This window comes from Fundulus heteroclitus, chromosome 13 (assembly GCF_011125445.2).
Source record: "Fundulus heteroclitus isolate FHET01 chromosome 13, MU-UCD_Fhet_4.1, whole genome shotgun sequence".
In the NCBI taxonomy this organism is placed as follows: Eukaryota; Metazoa; Chordata; class Actinopteri; order Cyprinodontiformes; family Fundulidae; genus Fundulus; species Fundulus heteroclitus.
The window spans coordinates 12,375,855-12,401,842 of record NC_046373.1 but is presented as its reverse complement, the minus strand read 5'-3'; the positions used below and the strand labels follow the sequence as shown (position 1 = coordinate 12,401,842).

Genomic DNA, 25,988 nt, shown 5'->3' with positions numbered 1-25,988 from the left:
CAGAAAAGTAGAAATGTGGTCTTTCCAGGTGCTGCGCTGATATCTTTTTATTCTGTTTAGGTCACATTTTTCTAGCCATTCAGTTTTCTCTATTACATTTTTTTGAACAATTACATCACAGTATTTGCTGCAGAGCTCCTGAACAAGGTCATGGATTTCCAGGTTCTCAATTTCGCAAATCCATTTTTAGTTTTTAACTAAAACCCCCAGTCCCCCAGTTGGTCGAGGCATATGACCGTTCATACTGAGCCTGGTTCTGCTGGAGGTTTTCCTTCTCGTTAATGGGGAGTTTTTCTTTCCACTGTCGCTTCATGCTTGCTCAGTATGAGGGATTGCTGCAAAGTCATGGACAATGCAGACGACTCTCCCTGTAGCTCTACGCGTCTCCAGGAGTGAATGCTGCTTGTCGGGACTTTGATGTAATCAACTGGGTTCCCTTAGATAGGAAATTTTTGACCAATCTGTATAATCTGACCCAATTTGTATAATATGATTGAATTTGACTTTGTAAATTGCCTTGAGATGACATGCTTCATGATTTGGCACTATATAAATAAAATTGAATTGAATAAAAAAAAAAATGTTTTTGCTGCAATTTTGTAGTCCAAGCTCATGAATGCTGAAGCTACAAGTAGATAAGTTAAAATGTTCGAATATTGGGTGTGTTAACCTTCACAATTCATTACACCGTCCCCCAGAAAACTACAAAAATGGCAGAACGGGGTGGCGTTGAAAGCTCTGCAGCCTGGAGGGGGACAGGGTTGAAGTGCATCATTTGTATTTAGAGAGACAGCAACAAAATCAGTCGCTTTCAGACGTATCATCCTTTTGAAATTTTGAATAATATGTTTCATATGTATTGCAGAGTGTCAAGTGTTTAATTTTTTGTTTGTGTGTTGTTGTTTTTTCAGGCAAGCTTTTGGTGGCTGGTCAGCCGACAACTTCGGTTCTCAGTATCATGCATATAGTGAATATGGCTCCAATGAGTCCAAAGACATCTTGGATATCTCCAACTACACCCCTCAGAAGGCTAAGAGGCAACCGTTTCCTGAGAGCCTGTCAGAATCCTCCTCGGACTCGTCACATGTTGGCTCAGCAGCGCCTGTTACTGGACCCAGCTCCACCAGTGGAGGCTTTAAGCAGAACGAGGCTGGCTTTGTGGGTGGAGGCCAGTCGAGTCTGTCCAGTCTGGAGAAACTAATGATGGACTGGCACGAAAGTGCTTCAGGACCATCGTACAACTGGAGCCAGGATGTACTTTTCCAAGGCGGGGGGACCAGCAAACCCGGCCGCGGGCGCAGAAAACGGACTGAACCGCAGTTAGAAAAGGAAGGAGGTTCTGCCTTACATTCTGATTCCCCGTCTACCCCTTCCCCAACACCTGCTCCTGGACCTAAGCGGGGAGGGGCTGGAGGACGGGGCAGAGGCTCTAGAGGAGGTAGAGGAGGCCTGTCTCCATGTCAGAGAGAGCGTCCACCTGGGTCCAAAGGCAGAGGAAAGACGGCCTCTGCGTCAGGAGCAGGACTGATGGTGTCGGCTGGAGGTCCAGAGGGATCTGGGTTGTTCCAAGAGGGCTTGGATTATTACAGCGGAGACAGTAGCAGTCTCTCTCCCCTGGCCACTCCTAATCCTGCTCCACCTTCCAGCTACCTCCAGGACACCTGTGAGTACCCCTCCCCTTACTCAGCCCATCCCTCCACACCATCCTCTGAAGAGCGATATCCAGCCTTATACCCTGGTGAATCCTCCTCCTCCCTCTCACCCAGTGTGTCGTCTCCCCCTTACCCTCCCAAGCCCACCCCTCCTCCGACCCAGTCCTACCACCTTCTCCCCTCCAGGACCTTTTCTCCCTCCTGCTCCCCTTCGCCACGTCTAACCCCCCACTGCGGCACAGCGCTCAGCCCCTCGCACCGACCTCCTCCAAAAGACACCCAGTTCTCGCAGTATGACTCCCCCAGCTACTGCAGCTCTCCTTACTGGTACGGACAGACGTCGCACAGCGGCAGCCCCAGCCCGCACTCAAACACAGCCCTGCACGGCCACAGCAATCCACACGCAAGTCCGCACGGCAACGCACACCCTAACTCCCTCACCAGCCCAACCGCAAACACGCACGCACACATGTGTGACACACAACATCAGAGCCACACGAACATGAGCTCGCACACCAGCACTCACGCAGCCTCTCACCTCCAAAGCAGTCAGCACCACCTTAACGCTCACCTCTCCTCCCACGCTCATCCCAATCCCAGCCCTGGCCTGCACTCCCACTCAACGCCCGGGCTGTACGAGGAGCGCAGCCCTCCCTCTGCCATGGCCCCCCACAAGCGGGATTTGGTCCCTCACAGCATGAGCACAGGCCTTCGCCAGGGTCCCCTCCCTCACTCCCCCTACTCCAAACCTCCTCTAGACGCCTCGCCCCATCAGGAGGACACCTGTGGCTACTCCCTGCCCCAGCAATCCTATCAGGGCGTGGGACACCGCTACCCCTCGCAGGCCGCTCAGGGCGGGGGGGTGTTGTGCCAGCTCCTGGAGCCAGCCAGCGATGACAGCTTCAGCGTCACCAGCCTGTAACAGCAGGTGAGTTTATCCAACACTCATCAGAATCAAGACAGCTATTTCTAGACAAACGTTTTACTACCCAAGAACACATGGCTATCAATTCTTTGCTTATTTGAATAACTGAAAAACCAGATAAGAGATAAATGTTTAAACATAGAGAGTTAAATAAATGTGAAACACCTATATTCATCCTACAGTAATCACATGCAGCATTAATACCTAATTTGACTTTGAGGATAAAAAGAGCGGAAAATCTTTACAATTAAATTACAGATCACTCCTGCAACATAAACCCACACGTCTGAACAGCGGAACCTGTGGATTATAAATTAGCACCACCAAAAGTAGAGAGTTTCTACTCCCCCATTATTTTAACCCCAAAAAAATATTTTTGTTCAAATTATAATAAAAAATTTATTTCTAATATGACAATATAAAACATTATAGACCAATCGTCCTTCAATATTTGCCCCCATTTTACAACACGGTAAGGCACCCATGAGCAACTATAAGCCTTACAATAGTTAGGTAAAGTGGTAGAACATATTATGTTCTGTAGGTGGTTGGGTGTTTCTTTGTTTATTTATGTTCATTTTAGTCTTGCCATATCAGTTCATGCATTTGTGTTTAGTTTCTTAGTTTATGTCTGTGTTCTGTTCTTTGGTGTTACTTGGATGCATTTCTCCCAATTCAGTGTTAATTTTCCCCCTTACATTATTGTTTTATTTTCTGGCTTTGTTGTGTTCCTCAGTCTCCCTGCTTACCTTCCACCACAACTGCTACCCATCATAATCTGATTACCGCACCAGCTTCTAATGTCATTTTCCTCACTTCCCTCAGTATTTGAGTTCACTGTTGGCCATTGTTCCTCACTAGATCCTCCCGCTACATTGCCCATTACTATGCCAATACTCTCCCCCTTTTGATGGCTCTTTTTCTGCCCATGCTCCCTTTTCTTCTCCTGGCGTCTGATTGTAAGTTTCTGTCGTTTGTTATCATTAAATCCTTAATTTCACCAAGTTATTGTCTGCGTTACGGTGCTGTGCCGAACCTACAAATCCTAACAGATCAACACGAAGTAGTGTATGATTTTGCAGTGAAAGGAAAAGGATGCACGGTGTTCACAATTGTTACAAATTATAGTTAGATGAGTGTGCCGTTCATTCATCTTTTATTGAGCCAGTGGCTCCCAAAGTGGGAGATGTAATAATGTAATTTCAGGGGGGATGGCAGAAATGGACTGAAAAAATGACCATATTGATGGCAAAGTTGATATTAGTTACACAGTAAAATAATCAATTAAAATTAAAACAATCAAACTTTAAAAGTGGTAGTTTTGTGATTTAAAGAAAATTGCTGTTTATTTTATTACAAGTTTTACTGCATTCGACTTTTCTTTGTTCAACTGTCGAAAAGACTGGTTTGAGGGGAGCCCAAAAACTTTCTTTTAAATCACAGGTGGGCCCACTGAGAAAAGTTTGGGAACCACTGCATTAATCTAACACAACTAAATTAAAGTTCCTTGCACCCAATTGCCTTCAGAAGTCAATAAAAGTGAAGGCGTCAGAGGTTTATTACCAAACATTAGAGAGCAAACCTCCACATACAGACGGGAAAAAAAGAAGGCCATTGTTGAAAGAAAGTAATTAGAAGTCCAGTGTGAAGTGTGGATAATCTAAAATGAAACTTTCAGGCTTACATGCAAAACCCGGCGTAAAGGAAACAAAAACCATTACTGTCACAGGGAAACATGGTGTTGGCAGCATCATGCAGTGTGAATGCTCTTCATGTTATGGGACACGGAAGTTGGCTCAGATTCATGAGAGGACAGATGGAGATAAATACAGGGTAATCCTGGCAGAAAGCCTGTTAAGAACTAAAAAAGACGTTAGACTTCAGTGGCGGTTCGACTTCCAGCACAACAACGACTCTGAGCACGCAGACAGAGCTAGAACGTGGTGGTTTAGAAAAACAGTATATTGACATATTAGAGTTGCTCAGTAAAAATGTGAATTTTCTCTTTTACAGATTCTCTCCACGCAACCTGCCTGAGCTTTATTGTTGTTTGTCAAAGAACAAACAAACATTTAAGTCTCTAGATGTAATATATTACAGCAAAATATGTTTCCGCTAGCTATGGTCTCAGCGGGGTTGAAATCAAATGGAAACAACAACTTTTAGATAGTGTTTGTAAAACATTTTGAAAACCTTGTATCATTTTTACTTCCACTTCACCATTATGCATTAATGCAATGCCTTGCACAGATCTATGACATACAATCTACATGAAAATGTGAAAATGTTTAAAAGGAATGAACACATTTGCTGAGTACTATAATTAGACGAATGAGTCAGAGGCTATTTAAAGGGCCCATATATGTTATTCACTTAATCTTCTCACAAAAAAAAAAAAAAGCTGCAGTGGCGCAGTTGGTAGCACTGTTGCCTTGCAGCAAAACGGTCCTGGGGTCGTAACCCAGCCTGGGGTCTTTTTGCATTGTTCTCCCTGTGCATGCCGGGGTTCCTCCTCCGTCTGGAAACACGACTGTTAGGTTATTTGGTCTCTCTGAGTTGCCCTTAGGTGAGTGTGTGCGTGAGCATGGCTGTTTGTCCTTTGTGTTTGAACCCCCGGCTCCTGCCCCACAACAACTGAAGACATGCACTAATGAGTATAGACGAAGAAGGAAAAGTTTATTTATTTCAGTATCTCAATTCGCTAAGTGAAACACATGGTAGACCTATGACACACACTGCTGTTTTCGAGCCTTTATTTTTGTTAGAGTCATAACCTGGTGTTTTCCATATACAATCCTGAAAATGTCTTTAAACTCACGTTTAATCATTTTTAGGAGAAGTTTTTTTTTTAAATAGAGCTCATTCGCACCCTTTTTCATACCCCTTTTCTTTCTCGTGAGGGTACTGCTAACCAGTAAGATCTTCCCATGGAGATCTTACTGGTTAGCAGCGTGATATTAGCACTTTATGGGATGGCGGTCCTTTGCTCAGGCACACACAAACACGTGGAGCAGTTTACAAACATCCACATAGAAAAGCAATGACATGAGGAGATTTTAAACCACAAACGCTAGAAGTGTGTATCTTACATGGGGATGTCGCGTTAGCAACATTAGCAATTTGCTACGGTTCGTTTACCATCGTTTCCCGGTCTCTTACACAATAGGTAAAAAGTTAAACAAAAAAACAACAATTACCGACTGCACTGCAAGATGAGTTCCTGATTGTTGTTATCATCCCTTTTTCTCCAAACGCAAACTTGATGCCATCTTTGTCTGGTAATGTCCCAAGTTAACAAAACACTCAAAATGTGAAGGGCATACATAAAGACTTGTAGGGAGAGTCATCAAGGATTACCTTAATTCACTGCTCCCTGGTAGTTTGGTCCACAGATGCAGGCAAACTGAAAGCATTTGCATGTTTATTTTGGCAACAAAACAACGGAGCAGTTGACGTGAGCGCGACGTTTGGACATCTTTGCTTTTAACACCACATGTCAGTGACGGCGACTTAACTAGTGATTTCAGGTGGTCGACGAGAGGCGGGCGTGGCTTATGTTAGCGTCCTTCCACGAGTGACGTAAATCTAGGAGGAGCACCAACATCTCACTCTGTGGAGAGCACACTCACTCACTAGTTGGTACAGAGAGCCCACCAAAAAAATAAAAAATAAAAAAACAAGTCACCTTTACACTCCTGATTTTCTGAAAGGTTGTAACTGAGACCAAACACACATGTTGTAACATGAAAAAGTCTGATTTCCAGGTGACGAGTCCTTCAATTATGATGATATTCCACTTAATGCTTGTGAAAACAACATTAGACTCAAAATCCTCATATAAAAACAATAGGAAAAAAATAAGTAATTGAAATCCAGCATTTTCATAATGAATTTTAACTTTACTGAAAACAAAGTCAATGTTAAACATGTTCAATTTGATTTGCACTTTTGCAACTAAATAGGTTTTTGCACGCTGAACCTGGGTTTAAAAAAACTTTGACTCTAAATGTTGTTGACATTGAAATACGGTGTTTTGTCACAAGTGTCATTTCGCAGACGGGTTATCTGGTGTGGCAAGAGCATATCACTCTGTTCAAGAGAGCGTTTTTTTCACTAAGCACGCTAGCCTTTTACAAAATTCATCAGGAGGGAAAATATGTATTCAGAGCATCGTACAGCCTTGTTGCTGGGAAAGAAATTTTGTTCCACTGTCTGGCCCTTTAATAGTTTTAAACAAGTCAATATGACCATTTGGAAACAGTATCCTGCCTACCCTTGTCTTAGAGGAATACAGTCAGACTTGCAAGCAGAAGAAGGAACAGATGTGGAGTTACGGTCAGAAAATTCCTCACAAATCAACTAAAGTGACAGCGTTGCCTCTTCCAGCTTCTGTTGGGGCGTCCCCCCCAAATCTTACCCCCCCATTCAGTAAAACCTCATCAGGCCCGCTGCGGTAAAAAGTAGGGACTTAGCAACTTATTGCCATTAGGCAGGATTTTTCTTAAATGAGATACATCACTATTTTAGTGCACTGATCATGGGCAATGTCCATTATTAAGATTATCTTTAACCCATAACCAGTCAACATTATACATGCAGGCTTTAATAAATACATGTCCCCACCATGATTTGGGTAAACATTCAACAGCAAGTTGAATGTTTATGTTTATTTCAGATTTCTTGGCACATATTTGGCTTTTAAGCGAAGTTCAGTAATCTGCGACAGGGATCAGATCGTTCTTTCGGAAAGGCCAGCCCAGAAGTTTAATGTCAGTCTTCATGTTGTCCAAAACTGTTTTGATGTCCATTTGGGATCACGGTCCCGTTCAAACAGTCGTTTGTGTTCAAGTGCAAACTAAATGACTCAAATAAAGTAGTGACTCACTTAAGCTAAGATAAAATTTGCAGCCGTCCACATGTGAAAGACAAATGCCATCTGGAGGAACGTTTTATGTTCAGACAATAAAAAAGATTGTGCAATTTGGCCACAGCGACAGGGAGTAAGCTTGGGGGAGATAATGTGAGGCTTTCAAACCTAATTGTCAAGCACATTGGTGTCAGCATCATGCTCAGGGGCTGTGTTGATCCCAAACACACGTCAAAGCTGTTTTTCAGATAGATACACTGGTACCCCTACTTGCTAAGGAACATTTATCCGAATGTTAGCGGGGATGTATGCACACGTTTAAGTCCGTGCATATCATTTTAACCATGCATGGATTGTAGAAAATCCACAATCAGTTCAAACTTGCACATCAAATTCTTTTTAAATGAATAATTTATGCTCGTGATGTGTTTTGGTAAACATATTGACCAAACCTGTATTGGCTGCTCTTTATGCCATGTGTAGCATTTTGTGACTAGATGCCGCTCCTTATGGTAACGTGTTCAATCTGTCTTGCATGTTTTTGCCCTGAAAAATCAGGTTAGACACTCCTACAGCTCACACTTTATAGTCTTTGCTGAGTACAGGGATCCACTGTCAGCTCAGATTCAGCCAAATGCAGCACAGGTGAATAGATATTGATTACAACTCAACCTTACAGCGTTAAATGCAACGTGAATGCAGCACAGAAGTTTTCTAGAGGTGGGATCCTCTGCAGTGGCTAAATCAGTAACCTCAGCGCAGCCCAACTGCATCATTTAATTTGCTGAAAACCAAACAGATGTCAGAAAACAACTAAAGTCAGCTCACTAAGGTAGATTTGCTATTTCTAGACTCCAGAGCGTTCTGGTTTACAAACGATGCAATAATGAACTCTAAATACTTTCCACTCCCTCAAACCTTTTCACATTTTGTCCCATTACTACCATCAACTTCGATGTCTTTGGCTGAGATTTTACGTTACAGACCAACACAAAGTGGCACGTATTTTGTGCAGTAGAAGGAAAATGATTCATGGTTTTTAACTTGTTTTACAGAAAAAAAATCTGAAAAGTGTGGGGTACATTTGTTTTGGGATCAGCTGAGTCAATAGCCAGAGAACCTGCTTTCGCTGCAGTTACAGCTGCAAGTCTTCAGCTCCACCTCACTGTGAGACTGAATGTGGAGCATCTGTGAACATCAACTCCTGCCATAGATTCTCATTTGGATTTAGGTCTGGACTTTGAGTTGGGGACAGTCGTTTGCATATGAATGCGCTCAAATTTAAATCTTTTCATTGTAACTCTGGGTGTTTAGCTTGTCCTGCTGTAAGATGAGACTCTGCCATGTCTCACGTCTTTTGCAGCCCCGTCCGTCCGTCTTCTTCCGCTTATCCGGGGTCGGGTCGCGGGGGTAGCAGCTTCAGTAGGGAGGCCCTGACTGTTATTTTCTTTTTTTACCAGATTTGGCCTGTGTTTGGCCTAATTTTGGTCTCACCAGACCAGATCATCTTCTTCAACATGTTTCTTTGGTAATCTACATTGAGTGGGGGCAAACTGTAGATGGGACCATTTATGGATTTTGTCTCCACTCTCCTCCATAAAGGCCTAGTTTGATGGCTGATAATTGTCCTGTCTCCCACCTGAGTTGTGGATCTTTGCAGCTCCTCCAGAGCAACTCCAGGCCTATTGGCTGCTTCTCTGTTTAGTACTCTCCTCACCTTCTCCTTATCTCTGACCTGTCATCTGTGCTTTTTTTTTAAATGATGCCGTTTGTTAATGTTTCCTAACAAACTTCTGAGGCCTTTAGAAAACAGCCACTTTAACAGGATTCTACGTTTAAATTACACCCAGACGGACTCTTTATACATTTCAGGGACGTTGATGGACTTCTGGTTGCACTGGATTTTAAAAAGGGCTGCCTGTTTAGATTGTATTTTTTTTTTAATAATTTTCTTTTGACTACATTTATGCAGTTTGTCTGATAAAAAAGCTAATAAAACACAATTTCTAATTGTAAATTGACAAAATGGGAAAACGTTCAAGGGGTGTGAATACTTTGCACTCAGTAAAACCCTTAAATGGATTTAATATTGGGTAGAAATGTGGCAAATCTAACAATTTTAAGGTTTAAAAGGGATTAATGTATTTTTTTTCCTTGTGTAATAATTTTCTTTGACTTTAATGTTTCTCTCTCTCTTTCTGCGTATTTTTTTTTCCAGGTTCAACTCAAGCTTTTACAGATTTCCAAACATATTTTTTAAGGGGACTTCTTTGTGTGAGACTGAACTGAAGGGTGAGAATTTAGCTGCCAGCTTTGGACAGTAAAGCTTTAATTCTCCAGCACTGACAATCAAGATCAACCCATGAAACTCAAGCATGCACGTACATAGAAAAAAAATAAAAAATTAAAAAACACACACACACAGACACTCACTCTCAGACAAACACGCACAGAGGCAAATAAAATACACACAGAAACGCATGTGCAGATTAGATCACTACCTAACCATGATCATACGTGAGCACTCGGCCCTGGAATAAGGGAACGGCCAAGAGGAGCTGACAGACGAACTCCAGACGCCCGTGGACTGAGTCGAACCTATTTCCCCATCCCTTTGGGTCCTTCTGTGACAAATGCAGTATCTCGCCGAGTCCTTTCCATTTCTGTTCTGCAGTATAGACAAATTAGGATCACTCTGCTTTCTCTCTCTCTCTCTCTCTCTCTCGCCCTTTCTGTTTCTGTCTCCAAAACTTCCCCCATCTACCGCTAAAGCCAGCTGCAATGTTCTGCACTCAAACCACTCAACTGTCTTGTGCCGCAACCTGAGCCCAAAAATCGACTTTTTTTTCTTCTTCTTTTCTTAAAAAAATACCATCAGCCTAGCCAAACGTCCCGCTCTGTGCACTTCGTCTTGATGTTTGTGTCCCATAAGAGAAAAAGCGGACAAAATCAGTTTCTGCTCTTGAAATACCAGCATCTGTACATACGACTTCAGCTCCAAGCCCGCGGAGGGAGGGGGGGAGACGGCGGCGGGATGGGGGGAGCCATCATCAACTTTCCCCTCTTCTGCGTCTTGGTTCCGTGGTTTCTCCGCTCTGATGGGGAGGGGGAAGAGGAGTAGGAGGACTGCAGCTTGGAGACTCGACATCCTGTGTTTTGCTGTTTTAACTACAAGGGAAAGAGACACTGAAATTACACAACGGCCCCAAAGAGACCCTTGTTTTTTTGTGTGTGTGGACGCCAGACAGGATGGATTTGCGTGACTGCAGTGATGCATGTATATGTGAGTTTGTTTGCTTTTTTTCCCCCTATGTGTGTGCGTGCGCGTGTGTGTGCGTGCGCGTGTGTGCGTGTCCGTGGGGTCAAAAGGATTTGGGCTCCAGAGACGACAAAGTCTTGGCGGGGCCTCATTTCTTTGTTTCACTCTCTCCCTTCTTTTTTCCGTGGTCTTGTGTTGTTTGGTGGTTTTTGTGCTGCAAAAAAAAAAAAATGTATATCTGTCTGTTACATATCATGTATGTATCTGAGGTGCAAAATATTTAAATACACATTATGTTCTTGCCATTGGTAAACTTGTCTGTGTCGTGCAGTTTCTTCGTCAGATAAAACGAGGTGTTTGCATGTGATTCGGGAGCCTTTGTAAGCATTGGGCTTTGCCTGCAACTGTGAGGGAGGGAGTTCAAACAAGGACACGATTCGGCGGGGAGTAAAAAAAAAAAAAAAAAAAAAAAGAGGGGAGGAGAGGAATGAGTGATGAGGAGAGTAATGCGGGACGTGTTGGTAGCTGGAAAGGAACCAGACTGAGGAAAATCAGAAAAAGGTGTCGGAGAGGGTTTTAAATGCAGGGGAAGTGAAATCCACTAAGCGTTTTATTTTACCATGTCTAATCCTAATCCAGAATATGGGGTTAAAGCAGAAACTATACACAGGTCAGCTGGAAATGGGGGCCGCGTGTGTTTCTAGAAAGTAACTCGCTGTTAGACTGAAATATTGTAAATCCACAGCTTGTGTGCGAGCGCCAGACGGACGTGGCAGAGTGACGGAGAGTGAAAGCAGATGGGGGAAGTTTACGGGCCGCAGATTGTGTACAGTTTGTCAACAGGCTGATTAAATAGACTCAGACATGGCCGGAGGAAACGTGTTTGCTGTGACATTCCACTGTATGGCAGACGGGGGGGGGGACACATTCTGTCAACAACACGACATGACAGACAGAACGGTTAGGGGGAGGGGGCATCTGCTCTCTCCCTCTTGAGTTTCACGTTATTCTATATTTATAGAAAACATTGACTTTTTATCGGCATTCAAATAGGCGAAGAAATCCCGGCTAACTAATCCAGCTGATCCACATGGTGGTCTCCGCATAATATTTGGCTTAAATACAACATTTACATTTGAGGGGCACTTTGCTCTCGCCTAATGTCCAATAATACTCAGTAGTAACTTAAACCATAAGTCTTAAGACTCATTCAGTTTGGCTTATACGCAGTCATATTCAATGAATTCGAATTTAAATGAAAAGTTCATTCATTTCAGTAACTCAGTTTCACTTTGTGAAACACATCATAGACTTATGATACACACCCTGCTCTTTCCAAGCCTTTCAGTTAACTGTGATGATTTTCCACTTACATCTTATGAAAAATCTACATTAAAGACCAGATTATTACATCAGACCAATAAAAACAAGTTGTAATTGAAATGTGGGCTAATTTGTTGAATATGACTGTAGTGTAAATTTACAATGGATGTCATCTGAAGGCACTGGAAAAGGCAAACAAGTACATACAGTACATTCAGATTATATTTTAATGATATCTGGTTAAAAGTAACTTATGTGTAAGGATGCCCAGCTGACTTGTTGACTTTGCAGCATTCTCTAATCCCGAGTAAGCATGTGGCGACAGTGGAAAGGAAGCACTTTCTTTTAACAGGAAGAAGCCTCTAGCACAACCAACCTGAGTGGGAGGGGCCATCTGCTATGACCGGCTGGGAGTTACTATTAGTAAGAACAAGACAAAAAAATAAATAAAAAATAGCGCTGAACCAGGGGTACATTTTACATATGTGACAGAAAAACACAGGCGTACACAGAGGTAATAGCAGCATTATTAGCACAAAGTTGCTTCATCATAGTTGCCATCATTTTAAAGAACTGACACTGGTTTGAGTGGATGCAGCAATCTCGACGAGTAAAGCGCGGCAACATTTGTGACCGGATCACGAAAGTTTGTGAAAAAGTTTGCAGACTGGAACCATCCTTCACCTTAACAGGTACTAAACAAAAGTCTCAAGAAGACTAAACACCAAAACCACAAGGAAATAATAGACCAAAATTACTTTAAAGGGGCCTTGTCACATATTTTGATCATGAAAAGAAAACACAAACACCCATTATATTCATCTTCAAACAAAACAACAAATGGCAACAATAACGTCCTGATAGTGTTCACTTAGTCCTTTTTGAGCCTGAAAAGCACCAGGAGTACTGAGAAACTATCAGAAAGCAAGATGGCGACGCAGCTAGAGCCAGTAGTCCCGTCAGCTCGGCGTGGTCAAAGACCAACATGAGCTACACGGTTAGGGTTACTTTACTTTTTGCTCCTTCGCTGGATGTTGCTGATACTCTTGGCTTCATTCTCCTTGATTACTTATTGTACACATGCGCAATATTGTAGTTCCTGGGCTTGTTATTGTACATATACACAGAAGTGCGTAGTTTACTAACAAATAGAGCAAAAACAATGTATAAAATACAGAAATAAAATATAACATGCCAACAGGGCACAATCATTTCATCTGAAAGCCTTTGTATGCAACCACAGTGAGCTACTGGCGTAGAAATTCAAGAAGTCATATGTGACTAGGCCCCTTTAAGAAGCAGTTGAATTAATATTTGTTGTTTTAATAATAAACACAATAAACACCTTGAGGGCAGCAGTGGTAAGTATTAGACATCTTGAGATAAAAGCTGTTTCCAGATTTGTAGGAGGTTTCTTTTGTCATGCAGCGACAGACAAAATGCCACAGAGCTGAAAAAAAAAAGCCTAAATGTTTTGAGTCTCAATGACTTCACTGCTTATTGCTCGCTCAGACCTAAGGGATAATCAGATTTTAAACTGGACCTCTTTGTTCTGATGGCTAAAAGCTCATCATTCCTCAGCACGAAGAACACTTACGAAAAAGCACTGGCTGAAACACAATTGTGATTTTTTTTTTAAATTGCCCAGCTCAAGAGCGTGGCCATTTAGATACAGTATTTTCCATTAATGACGCTGTATGTGTCAAATGCGGCAGGTGCTTTTCTTGCTGTTGCTGCCTTTAAAATGAGGCAAATGGACGTTTACTCAAAAACAAGAAAATGGAGCTCCGTTTTCACCTGATTTCTAAAAGACATATTAAAGTTGTGAAACACTACCCGAGAGGCATCATCATTCATCTTGATCATCAATGCTCTTAGACGATCGAGATGATCCGTCGACAATTGTTTTAAAGAGAGCATGGAAGCACAAACCGTTTCATTTGGCTTGTTGTGTTGATCCAAAGGAAGACAAGATTGAGACGTTGGCATAAACAGAGAAAATTTAAAAGAAGAATAAGGCAGAAACAAAGCATTTATAAGATGAGATGCTTTTATTTGTCATTATTCATACAACAAAATTTCATAGATCAGGGTTAGCTGCCACTCATGGCATGTCTTTAGTGGTAGAGGAAACCGGAGAGCCTATGCAGGTATGGAGAACATGCAAACTCCACACACAAAGGCCCCTGCTGAGCCTGGAACTATTATTTAATGTAATAATGTAATGCAAGCTAAAAATAATGCTGATCTTCAATATTTTGTAGCACCAACTGAAATCCATCACGATAAGACAAAACAATGTTTCTTTCCCGGAGTTTAGAGGCTTCTCTAGGGTTAATTTAAATGATGTGCAGGTCAGCGTGAAGTTGCTTGCTCAGATAAAACACATTCCTCTGGAAATGAAGAAAATCTTTAAAAAGATCTTCATAAACCAACAGTGAAATATATTTATTCAAATATTAAAACGGGGGAAATACACTACATTTAATTGTAGCCAGTAGCAGTAACTCTAAAATATATTCAGCATTGTGTTTATTGTAACTACACTGCACTGTGACTGAGATAAAGTTGATGCTTCTCAACAAATTCATCTTTATCTTTTAAACTCTTTCTTGCGAATGTGAGTCCTGTGTGAGAATGTCTGCTGCTTCCTCGTCAGCTGACGGGAAGGATTTAATCCCCCCCCACCCTTGACAACGTTTGGTAATTATTGACTCTGCAGTTGTTTGTTAGGTAAATAAAACAGCGTTTTGAAAAGGGACCACCACTGACTCAGGAATGCGCCTAGTCATCACAAGTTTCCCCTGAGGGTCACACGGAGAGGAGGAGGAGGAGGAGGAGGAGGAGGAGGAGGAGGATGGAGGGAGGGGATGGAGGAGGACCCAGCTGGGACTTTCCTCTCAGCCCATGGGGAGAGCAGGAGAAAGTTGGATTACAGGGAGATGTTCGGCGGCGCAGCCACGGAGGAGGCATGCGGGACCTGGCTGGTTTGTCCCCCCGCTCGGGTGTGGGCCTCCTCCTGCTGCTGTTGATCCCGCCGGTTCTCCTCGCTCTGCAGCTCCTCGTCCTGGCCCGTCTGTGGGTGGAGGAGAGGGACGGAGGCGTCGCCTTCACCGTTATCAGCATCGAGCCGGAGAGGGGCTCAACAGGCCAGGCTGGGGGAGCCCGCTCTGGGAGACCAGGGATGGAGGAGGAAGGAGCGCTGATGAGGAACGTGGAGCGAGCGTATGAGGAGGAGAACGAGCTGCACGAACGGCAGGTTGGTAGAAGATATAGAAACATTGTTGTGAAGTTTATGTCTTAACCTTTTCATGTGTTTGTTACTCATTTATTTCCAAGAAAGAATAATTCATATAAGGTACATTTAATAAAACAAGAAGAAAACAACAATAAGATTGTATTAAATGAGTTTATTGCCTAGTGACAACTTTGTGTAAATTACATAAAATATTAAAGAGAAATGAATAACAAACAGCATGAAAAAAATCTACAATCTTTCAGCCGAGACCATAAAACATAAAGACCTGTAAAAACTGCTGATTTAAAACAAGCCAATTTTTCCAAAGGTGGGGGATGTCCACCAGCAAGTGGGCTGTCTTGACATCCTCTTCAGGAACCAAAGTAATAGACTAGATGTACAATGGTAGAAGAAAAGATTGGAAATATTTCGGTTTTTTTGGGGGGTCAGTAGAGAGACATCTTTCAAGAGCAAGTTTGTGGGGGAATGCCAAAGGTCCAAAAAGGTGCAGACTTTTTTGTGTGGTTTTGCTGTTTCGGCTCTTTTTTCCTCTATCTGTCACCTGCTTTGCTCTCTCCTGTCCCTCCTGTCAGTCTCAGCTGCTCGCAATGCTCTGCACCCTCCCTCCCATTTCAAACGCTTCTCAAAAACTTCAGAGTTCTTACAAACTTGTTGCTTCAATATAATATAATATTTATATAATATTGGTTTCCATAAAAAAGACTCAAATCAATCAAAATAGTCTTATGTGGCTTTACAATACAGTTTTTTTTAGCTTTATTATAATTTATGCAGGGAATATTTCATTTCATATAGACACTAAAACAAAGAAGGTAGAAAAGAAAAAAAGGAGAAAAGGTGAAAAAAAGAGGAGAGAAAAGGGAGAGAATTATATAACATCCGCAGTCTGCTTCTTCACCTGCAAAGAGAGACGCAAAAAGAAAAGCACAACCAGCCAACAAAGTATCACAGATACAATCAAGCAACACATTAATACCATCACCGAAGCATTTACAGTATTAATCAACACAACATGCATAAAGTTACAGCCGAAGATAATAACAGGGGTTTTCTGTATGGAAGTGAGTCTGTAAACACCTGGATCCAAGCACCCGCAGATGTACGTGAGAGTGCGCCCGTGCATGTAAGGTTCACCCATGAAAAAAGAGCATTAAGGCAGACGCCAGAGGAACCAAGACCCTAGATGCCCGAAGGGACTTTCAGAGTAAAGGTGCCCAAGATGGGCCAACACAGGAAATCTGTCTCCCCACACCCAAGGGGGTGAGAGGAGAGACGGCCCCAAGGAAACCCCTCCAACAGCTACAATGTCGAAGCCCCCGGGAGCCGCGGAGATGAGCCCGTGGAATCTGCCAGCAGCCAGCTCACTGGAGCGTATCCGGCCATGGGCCCCAGGGACCCGAAGCCCCATGGGCGCCCTATCCCCCGGCGGGAGCCCCGGCCGAGCCCCGGGGGCCAGGCCCCGCGAAGCAGTCGCCAGGAGCGAGCCGGCACCCGCCCGGGCACCCATCCCCGGACACCGAGTACCACCAAGGCGCCAGCCAGCGGAGGGGAGCAGGACGGGGGGGGGGATGGGCTCCACACCCAGTGGAGACCCAAGATGTCCCAAGAGAGGGGTCAGCACAAACCCAACCAGACAAGAAAACAAACAGAAAACTACATACACAGTCTCATTCACTCGTTCCCATCCTAATGCCCTAACATGCAAACACTCCAAACACTTACCACACACATCCTATATTCCCAGGTCCAGGCACCGGCCCCCGGACCCGGTAGGTGAACCCTAAAATCAAGATGGGGGGACAAGGCAGCTTGTTAAAGACGGGGTATATATAGATGCATTGTCTTCCATCTATGAATGGCGGATTTCCTTTTTGTTACCATTTTTATATTTGTATCGTTCAAGAGTATAGGTTTCTCTTGGTTAGAAGCATATTTTTGTTACAAAAGTTGCTGTATTAATGACATCACATATAAATGGATAGAGAGAATAAATCAGTTGCTGATGCAGCCGACTGCCTCAGCAATGCTTGAACATTACTGGGGTCACAGCTCTCTTCCAGTGTTTTTCTAGGTTATTAGTTTTACCGAAAACGACTTTCTTCTGGTAACTGGTGCACTAAAACATCACACATGTACAATAATAGGCACCCAAAACAATAATTTCAAACAGTGCATAAACATACAAATATACATAAAAGAAAAAGATTGTGCATGTTGTTGCATCTGGATGCAGTACAACATAGTGTGACTGGAAGCTAAAAGGTTTGGGATCCGCTGGTCTCATGTTAATAATTAAATGAGTATTGTTTTGATCTTAAATGAGCCCGTTGTATTTTCAATTAGATGATGCAATACAATTGAGCAGAACAACCTCATAATGTCGACTTTTACTGACAAACAAGCGAAAGCGGATAATGAAATGCATATTATACAATGAAGCACACTGCTAAGCAGGTAAAATGCTGATGTTAAATGAATAAACTCCTTCTCTAGTCAACACTACTGTCATTACCACAACCCACTGACATTAACATAACTATACACTTCATTTTATCGCGTCTAATTTCATCCTGTGGAAGAGGTTCAATGAAATCTGATCAGGCTGCTGTAAATTTCAAAATTGCTCCCTGTAAGGAGTAATAAAGCCAACAAATTTTTGACCCAGTCTTTGGCTAAAACCACCATTGTTTCAACAGCATAAACTCAACATTTGGGATCAAGATATAAAACTATATTAAAACCCAGTCCTGCAGGATATGTCATACATTTAATTTTTATAACTAATTTAGTGGGGGAAAAAACTGCAGCATAACATAAAGTAGCAGAACAATTCAGCCAGGAGCAGATTAACTCAAAACTAGTAAATCTGTTCCAGAGGACATTGAAGCTCTTAAACCCTCAAGAACATGTAGTGCTTTCTAGAGAAGTGGTTGGATTTTAACCTGAGAAAGGGATAAAAAGATATGTCAAAATTAGACGACAAGAAAGATTTAAACAAAGTTTAAAACGCTGAGCCGGGAGCTGTGCAACCTGCAGCTCTGGGTCTGCATGTGGCCCTCTAGGCCCTTCAGAGCTCTATTAAACTCTAGTAAACTTTTGGCAAAACTTTACATGGAATTTAGCAGCGTTTTCAAATATACAATTAGCAATAATAATAAAGTTAAATAATGAATAATGTGATAAGATTCTAGTAAATAACAAAAAAGGACACTTCCATGTGTCTGAGTGCGGCACCTACATAGACCTAATCAAATGGAATAATAATAATAATGTTGCATTAATGTTATCTATGTCTGTATTGTTTTTTTTCCTGTACTTTTTTTGTTGATTTTTGTCACTGGGCCATAAATGGCACTTTCTGCTTTATTTTCCACAAATATAGAGCATTACATTTAGGTAAATGTCTGATGGTTTCCTTTGCTCTGAAAACTAGAAATAGAATAGAAAATTGCATCGCTTAAACTTCTAAACAAAACAATTTTATATTGTTATGTAGGTATTTATATCTATATTTATGATTGCTTTCAACATTTCACAAACACTTATAGATGTTTGTAAAATGTTGAAAGCAATCATTTTTTTTCCAAACCATTATGCACGGTTCAGTGACTACAAACAGATTTAATTTGGTCATAAAGACCAAATATGACTCATAGTTTGTAGATATTCCTGACCTATGCATTAAACAATGGAAACACATGACAAGACATAGACTGCGCATGAATGACATAATTGGAGTGACTAACAGAGTTGGAAAGTAGCAAAACGCGGGAATAAAGTACCAATAAGGCTCAAAATAAGCATGAAGACATGCAAGATGTTGCAGGAAGTGCTGCCAAACATCTGCATTGAAGCACAGCTTGACACCCGACAAGGAAAACCTGTTAGGGTGTGAGTAGGAGGCCAGTAGCCCATAGCAACCCCGCATGTAGGTACAGGTCATTTAAACTGTGCATTGTAAGCTGAGGAACGCCGATAAAGCCTGGCTGATGAGGTGTCCTCATCCAGCGTGGGGTAGGCCGGCTCGGGTGCAGCTCTGTGAATTATTACCTGCATGACAGAACAGGTGAGGGCAAGGAGCGAGCCCTGCCCTGACCCCAGATCACAGGAGGATGACAGCCGGTCTGTTTTCTGTCTGTGCCCTGAGGTTGGACAGATTGTCGCTCCATCCTCAGCCTCCGTCCGTGTTTCTGAGTACACATGCGTCTGTTACTTCTTTACCCCAAACCCCTCCTTCTACTCACTCCTCTCCGGCTCCCCTCTGCTTTCCTTTTTTCTTACTCCCCCTCTCTTTATCTGCCCAAGGCTAAACTCTCTGACTAATTCTGGTGCTCCCCTCCTGCTCTGCAGAGGTTGCCATGGCGTTAGGAGTAGAGATGGGTATTTGTGTGCGTGTCTGTTGAGGAGTTTCAGTCAAATACCAACGGGCCTGGGGTCAGCGCCTGTGACCTGCCTCCTCAGCTCTTCTCTTCTGTCTTCCCTTTGCATTATTCAGCCGCCTTCCTAATTCCCCTGAATCGTCTATTATTTCCTTCTCCACACTTTATTGACATAAGGTTTGTACACATTATTCTCCCAGGTGGGACCCAGAGTGATGGAGGTGCAGCGGTGGGCGGCGAACAAGCCGTCCTTCCCAGCAGAACTCAGTCGTATCATCACGTACATCGCAAGGCCACAGGTAGGCCTGCCGAAAACACCTGAACGGAAGTAAAAAAAAATAAAAAATAAAAAGGCATCGACAATTTTAACTTTCTTACCTACAGTGTCCAGGCTCGCAAAAAAAAATAATAGAAAAGTCATTGCATCAAATTTTCCAATGCATCCTCAAATTTATAATTTAACGTTTGTTCAAAACTGTGTTTAAAATTTTATATGTTGGGCTTAATAATGCAGATTTTACAACTGCATTGCAGAAAGTTTGCCAGTTTTCTTGAAACTCTACAAGCGTAACAAGCTGCTAAATGACAGAGAAGTGTCAACCAAAAATCCTACATGTTCTTGTAAAGCCTTGGAAAAGTATTAATGCCTTATGAGCTTCACATTTCGTCACGCTACACCTTTAACTTGAAGGTATTTCAATAGGATTTGAAGTGATGAGACACAGCAAACCTTTGCATAATTTTAAAGTCAAAGGAAAACAAGTACGTTGTTTTCTAAACGTTTTACCAATAATTTTCTGAAAAGTGTGGCATGCATTTGTATTCAGCCTAATTGGGCCAATAGTTTGTACAACTACCTTTTGCTACAGCTGCAAGGCTTATAGAGTATGTCTCTACCAGCAAATCTGGAGACTAAAGGTTTTGCCCATTCTTCTTCATGTTATAGCTCATGCTTATTCAGATTAGATGAGGAGTGTCTGTGAACAACAGTTTACCTGTCTTGCCACACGTTGTTAATTGCATTTAGGTCTGGACTTTGACTGGACCATTCTAACACATAAATATGCTTTGATCAAAGCCATCACATTGTAGCTCTGGGATGCATGGCTTGTAGTTTTCCTATCCGTGTGTCTCTTGGCTACTTCTCAGACTCAGAAGCTCTCCATACCCAGCCAGTCAGGTTGGGTGGATGGACACTTTCTGGTCTGCACAGCACATCAGTGGTGCTCCACTTCCTGCTACTGAGGAGATAGCCTCAGTAGCAGGAAGTGGAGCCCCCACACAGCACTAGACCCCATCAGTGTATATATGATTACACTATTGCACATTCATATTTCAATTGCATATGTTATTGCATAGATAGATAGATAGATAGATAGATAGATAGATAGATAGATAGATAGATAGATAGATAGATAGATAGATAGATAGATAGATAGATTTCTGTTGTCTCCATCCTACAATACGTCATATACAACAAGTTTTCAATGCTATACATATCTGTAGTAATAGTAATTCTATGCATAAACATTTATAAATAAATGCATGCATGACTCTCTAAATATCCATATATATATTATCTTATCACTGCCTAAGATCTTCTTGTGACATGTGCCGTGGCAATGAAAGTGAATCTAATGTAATCTAGAGCAGGTTGATAAATACACGTCACCCTTTTTTAGTTTTTATTTGTTGAAAGCAATTAAAAAAAAAAAACATGCGTCTTATTTTCAGTCACAAATATGTGATAATTTATGTAACCCTAACTCCTTAAAACCCCCAAGAAAAAAAAAACCCTAAAGAGGTTGTGTCATGACAAAATGTGGAATATAGTGTGGAAATTTCTCCAAGACACAGTCATTATATTAGGCAAATCTTTATTATAAATTGCAGTGAAAAACAAACAAGAAAAAACTCCAATATAGTCTGATAAAAAAAAAACGTTTTAAGAAAAAAAAATCCTTCCTGTTCTGTTTCCATTTACGTCTTTGACAGCTCTGACCTTCTTGAAGGTATCCAGAAAATCTTGAGCGTAGAACTGGCTGAACATTTGAGTGGGTGATAGGTCTTGCCAAATTTGAAACAGCAGTCAATAGTAAAAGAAGAAAACTCTTTGCTCTCATAAACTATACTGCACTTCTCGGCCTGCAGACTCGCGTGGGGGGGGTTGACACAGCTGTAATACGATCAGTCAGGTGCCGTCAATATGCTGCCAGCAAGATTCTGCCAAATCTGGAGCCAGATTTGTTTCAGACTGGAAATTCCCAAAGAAGAATTTTAAAGTTACACAACACCAAGTGCACGGAAACTAGGAGGGGGAAGCAGCACAGCACAGCATCAACTGGGATGCTGTTTTTTTCTCTTTCAAGTCGTTCAAACCATTTTAAAGAGTCTGAAATGCGTTCGGATAATGGAAGAGTTTAAAAGTTCAAAAGTGTCACAGATACAGGGCGACAACACTGTCAGAAATGTCGCTTCCAAATTTCACAAGACTTTGTCGAACCACTTCTTCTTCTTTAACTTCCTCTCGTTTGAATGCTAATCCGGAGACAGATGGTTCTCAGAGCTCCATGTTGGTGTGCTTTTCTCTCCTTCTCGCCTGTCCCCAGCTGAACTGCCCCAGGGTTTTACCTCCAGGGAAAGCTCAGGCAGAGTCGCCCCCCGCGGCCCCAGCTCGCTGGCTGCTGTGTGCAGAGGAATGGCTGCTTCCACCTCCAGATAGACCCTGCGTTGCCTACTCCTTCAGGTGTCTGTACCAGCAAACCCGGGCATTCGTAACACCGGCACAGATGCTCTCAACAACGCAATGCATATTTAATCATGCATGCAGGAATCTTTTAAACCACTTCTCTCGAGGCGCTGCCTTATTGGTCTGTTTTTCCTTTTGTCTCGCCAGTATGGATGGAGAAGACGCAGACTTTCTGAGCACCGTCTCCAGGCTCGGATGTGAAATCCACCGTTTTGATCCCAGCACCTCCAATGCATCTGTTGGTCACCTTGGCAACAGTTTGGCCGGTAACCAAGGCAACAGGGGCGTCGTCAGCCAGCACAAATTGTGGCTGGAATGGCGAGCGCCAAGGAGGCGCGGGCACAGGAAGAGCGGCGGCCAGGGTGGGGTTTCTCACTCGCTGGCCGACATCATGGCGACGCTGGGCCACCGCACCGTAAGAGACGCAAGGGCAAACAATCAAAACTTTGCCAAACAAACAACCTCAGGATCTTTTCACCCCAGCGTACCGAGAAAGCTCTTTTACTTGGTTGTTGCCATGGTAACAGGGCTCTGCGCCATCTCCGACTGCCATGGCAACGGGTTTAAGTGAGTGAATCACACAGGGGGGCCCCCCAGTTACATCCGGCAGCCACAAGAGGGAGTTACATACCTGCAGTCTGAGTCAGGCCTCTACGGTGTCTTTCAAAAGTATTCAGCCCCAATACGGCATTTTTCACGCTTTGTTGCCTCACAACCAGGACATAAAATGGATCGTTTGATAGTTTGATTAATTTACAGCACATGGCCACAACGTTGAAGATGTAGTAATTCAAATTAATTAAATTTTATTTATGTAGCGCCAATTCATGAAACATGTCATCTCAAGGCACTTTCCAAAGTCAAATTCTATCAGATTATACAGATTGGATGAGATTATACAGATTAGTCCAAAAGTTTCCTATCTAAGGAAACCCAGTAGATTGCATCTAGTTTTGACAAGCAGCATTCACTCCTCGTGAAGAAGCATAGAGCCACAGGGAGAGTCGTCTGCATTGTCCATGGCTTTGCAGCAATCCCTCATACTAAGCATGCATGAAGCGACAGTGGAAAGAAAAACTCCCCTTTAGCAGAACCAGGCTCAGCCACTCTAACTATAAGCTTTGTCAAAAAGGAAAGTTTAAAGCCTAGTCTTAAAAGTAGACAGGGTGTCTGCCTCACGGACGTAAACTGGGAGTTGGTTCCACAGGAGAGGAGCCTGATAGCTAAAGGATCTGCCTCCCATTCTACTTTTAGAGACTCTAGAAACCACCAGTAGACCTGCAGTCTGAGAGCGAAGGGCTCTGTTAGGAACATAAGGGGTAATACGAGCTCTGATATATGATGGAGCTTGATTATTAAGCACTATATAAGTGAGAATTATTGTCATTGTGAAAGCAAATAAGAAATGGGACAAAGCAACAGAAAACTTCAGCGTTCTGACGACATTCAAACGTATGTCAGGCTTAACACACTCTCTCTGATGATAATGGTTGCATATACGATCTCAGCTATTTACCACTAAAGCACACTAATGGATCTGATAAGTGCAACATAATTATAGTATCGCATATTTGTCAAAGACTCAAGAGCAAGCATCCACGTATACATCCTCTTGGATTTTGATGGACGCACTGTGGAAGTGGACCTGCATCTTTTTCATAAAGTTAAACAATAATTAAAAAAACCCAACAACATTATGTTTCTAGAATTAACATCCAATCCTTCTTATAATACCTTCTGCTTATCCAAAATCAGGTTGCTGGTATAACAGGTCTAGTGGGCACATCCGTCTCCCCAGCAGAGTTCTCCAGGTCATCCCTGGTCTGCCTCAGTCTCCATCCAGTGCTACCTGCCCAGATTATCACCAAAGGGAGGTCGTTTGGCAGATTGGCATCCGTTTCCTCTCGATGCAGAACAGAGGCTCTGTTTTGAGCCCATCATCATTTAAAGCTAAGCCTAGCCAACCTATGGAGGAAGCTCATTCGTTTCGCTCATCGTCCATGTCCCACAATCAGGGTGATGGTCATAATGTAGGCGGACTACTCAATCGAGAGATTCACTTTTTGGCTCAGCTTTTTCACCACAACAGATCTGAGCAGTGTCCTCATTTTCAATAATTTAGAGTATTATTGAAAAGTTAATTTACTTCAGTAGATGTTTTGAAAAGTCTAATGAGTTAATTGAAACATTACCAGATGTTAAAAAACAACAACAACAAATTATATCATATTTTCCTCCCCTTTTAGGTTCATTTTTTGTATGCTGACCTGTTAAGCGCTGAGTGGCGGGTTTTTCAGAGCTGGATCGAGGAGGGGACTGTGCAGAGCGTTCATCATCTGGTCGCCACTGTGCACCTTCACTGGGCAGGCTTCGAGGTGGGAGGCAGCGATGAGGAGGTGCTCCGCTACTGGTTCAGTGTCCTTCGGGGCCTCGAGGCCTCCGGACTCCAATTGGTTCACAGCTCGTCCGGAGAGGGTCACAGTGTCCTGAAGCACACCATAGAAAGTGCTCGCAGCTCCTACACCCTCAGCTGGGCAAACACACGACACTGATACTCGTCATATGCTGTTGAGGAAGAAAACAAACGACACTAAAGATTTGCTCAAAATGAGGCAGCTTTGTGGAATAGAAAAAGCCACAAACATATCCGCTGAACATCGCCCTCTAGTGGACACTAAAGGGTTTACATGTTACAACTTGAAAGGGAAATAGAAATGTGGACAACACTGACAAAACTGCCATATATGGCTGAAAAAGAAACTGTTGCTGGTGTACTTTGTTCAGACTCGTAATGTTTTTGGTTTCCCTTTTTGTATGGCATCCTGAGATAACTTTGGTTTTGAGTTTGAGATATGTAAATAAACTGAAATGATTGTGCTTTATTTAAATTAATTTTTAGACTTTTTTGTGGGAAAAATCTGAGATCTTTAAAAAAACATTTTTCATCAAGTATAACTCAGTATATAGTATACTGTATGTTGCTGTACATCTGTGAAAGTGCACGTTTTTAAAGTGAAAAGGCAAAGTTTTGTTGAGAATCTTTGTACCTACTTTTGTTTTTCCCTTCCTTTCAATGAAGACGTAATCTTAACCATAAAATAAGTTGTTTTTACCACATCCTTTCTATATCATAATATAATAAGCTGGCCTGTTTCAAAATGTTTTGTTAAAACACATTGCCTTCCAAAACCATCCACATCCTTTTAAACTTGCTCACCTTTTTCCTTGTGACAACCACATATTTCAATGAAATGTATGTGATAGCCAACACGAACTAAACGTAAACTTGTCAAGTGAAATGATCCCTTTTCTCCCTCACGAATAAAACACTGAAAACCAGCTGTTCTGTATTTGTATTCAACACAATGACGCCTTAAATCTAATCTCTGACCAGCTTACCTCCCCTGATAAAAAGCATCCTTGCAGCATGATAGTGCCTCCCCAGTGGCGGCCCTACACCAAATTTAGCAGGGGGGCCAGGGTGGGGCCAGTGTTTTTTCATGGGGGCACAGAACAAAAGATTGGGAAAAAACTAAACAGGTCGATATTTCATCGTTTAATATATTAAGTGAGCC

General features: G+C 42.5%; 2 protein-coding genes across 5 annotated transcripts in view; both read left to right on the top strand.

Moving 5' to 3' along the window:
* ahdc1 (AT hook, DNA binding motif, containing 1) overlaps nucleotides 1–11,016 on the top strand; it is a 34,253-nt gene extending 23,237 nt beyond the window's left edge. For all 3 annotated transcript variants that reach the window (XM_021315985.2, XM_012861511.3, XM_036145070.1), the window contains 2 exons: nucleotides 912–2,580; nucleotides 9,663–11,016. In XM_021315985.2, the coding sequence (XP_021171660.2) occupies nucleotides 912–2,574 (1,663 nt within the window). In that variant the 3' untranslated portion in view covers nucleotides 2,575–2,580; nucleotides 9,663–11,016. The remainder of the gene's footprint in view (nucleotides 1–911; nucleotides 2,581–9,662) is intronic.
* A 3,889-nt stretch (nucleotides 11,017–14,905) lies between these two features.
* On the top strand, nucleotides 14,906–25,753 carry LOC105925590 (methyltransferase-like protein 24). Of its 2 annotated transcripts, none has more exons than XM_021315989.2 (5): nucleotides 14,906–15,285; nucleotides 19,865–19,963; nucleotides 22,274–22,410; nucleotides 22,561–22,980; nucleotides 24,660–24,806. In XM_021315989.2, exons 1-5 carry the CDS (start codon nucleotides 14,998–15,000, stop codon nucleotides 24,685–24,687), a joined length of 972 nt encoding a protein of 323 aa, XP_021171664.2. In that variant the 5' UTR covers nucleotides 14,906–14,997; the 3' UTR covers nucleotides 24,688–24,806. The 2 variants fall into 2 exon arrangements, with proteins under 2 accessions (XP_021171664.2, XP_012716975.2); XM_012861521.3 differs by having other exon boundaries at nucleotides 14,912–15,285; nucleotides 22,561–22,828; nucleotides 24,660–25,753.
* Nucleotides 25,754–25,988: the final 235 nt, after the last annotated feature.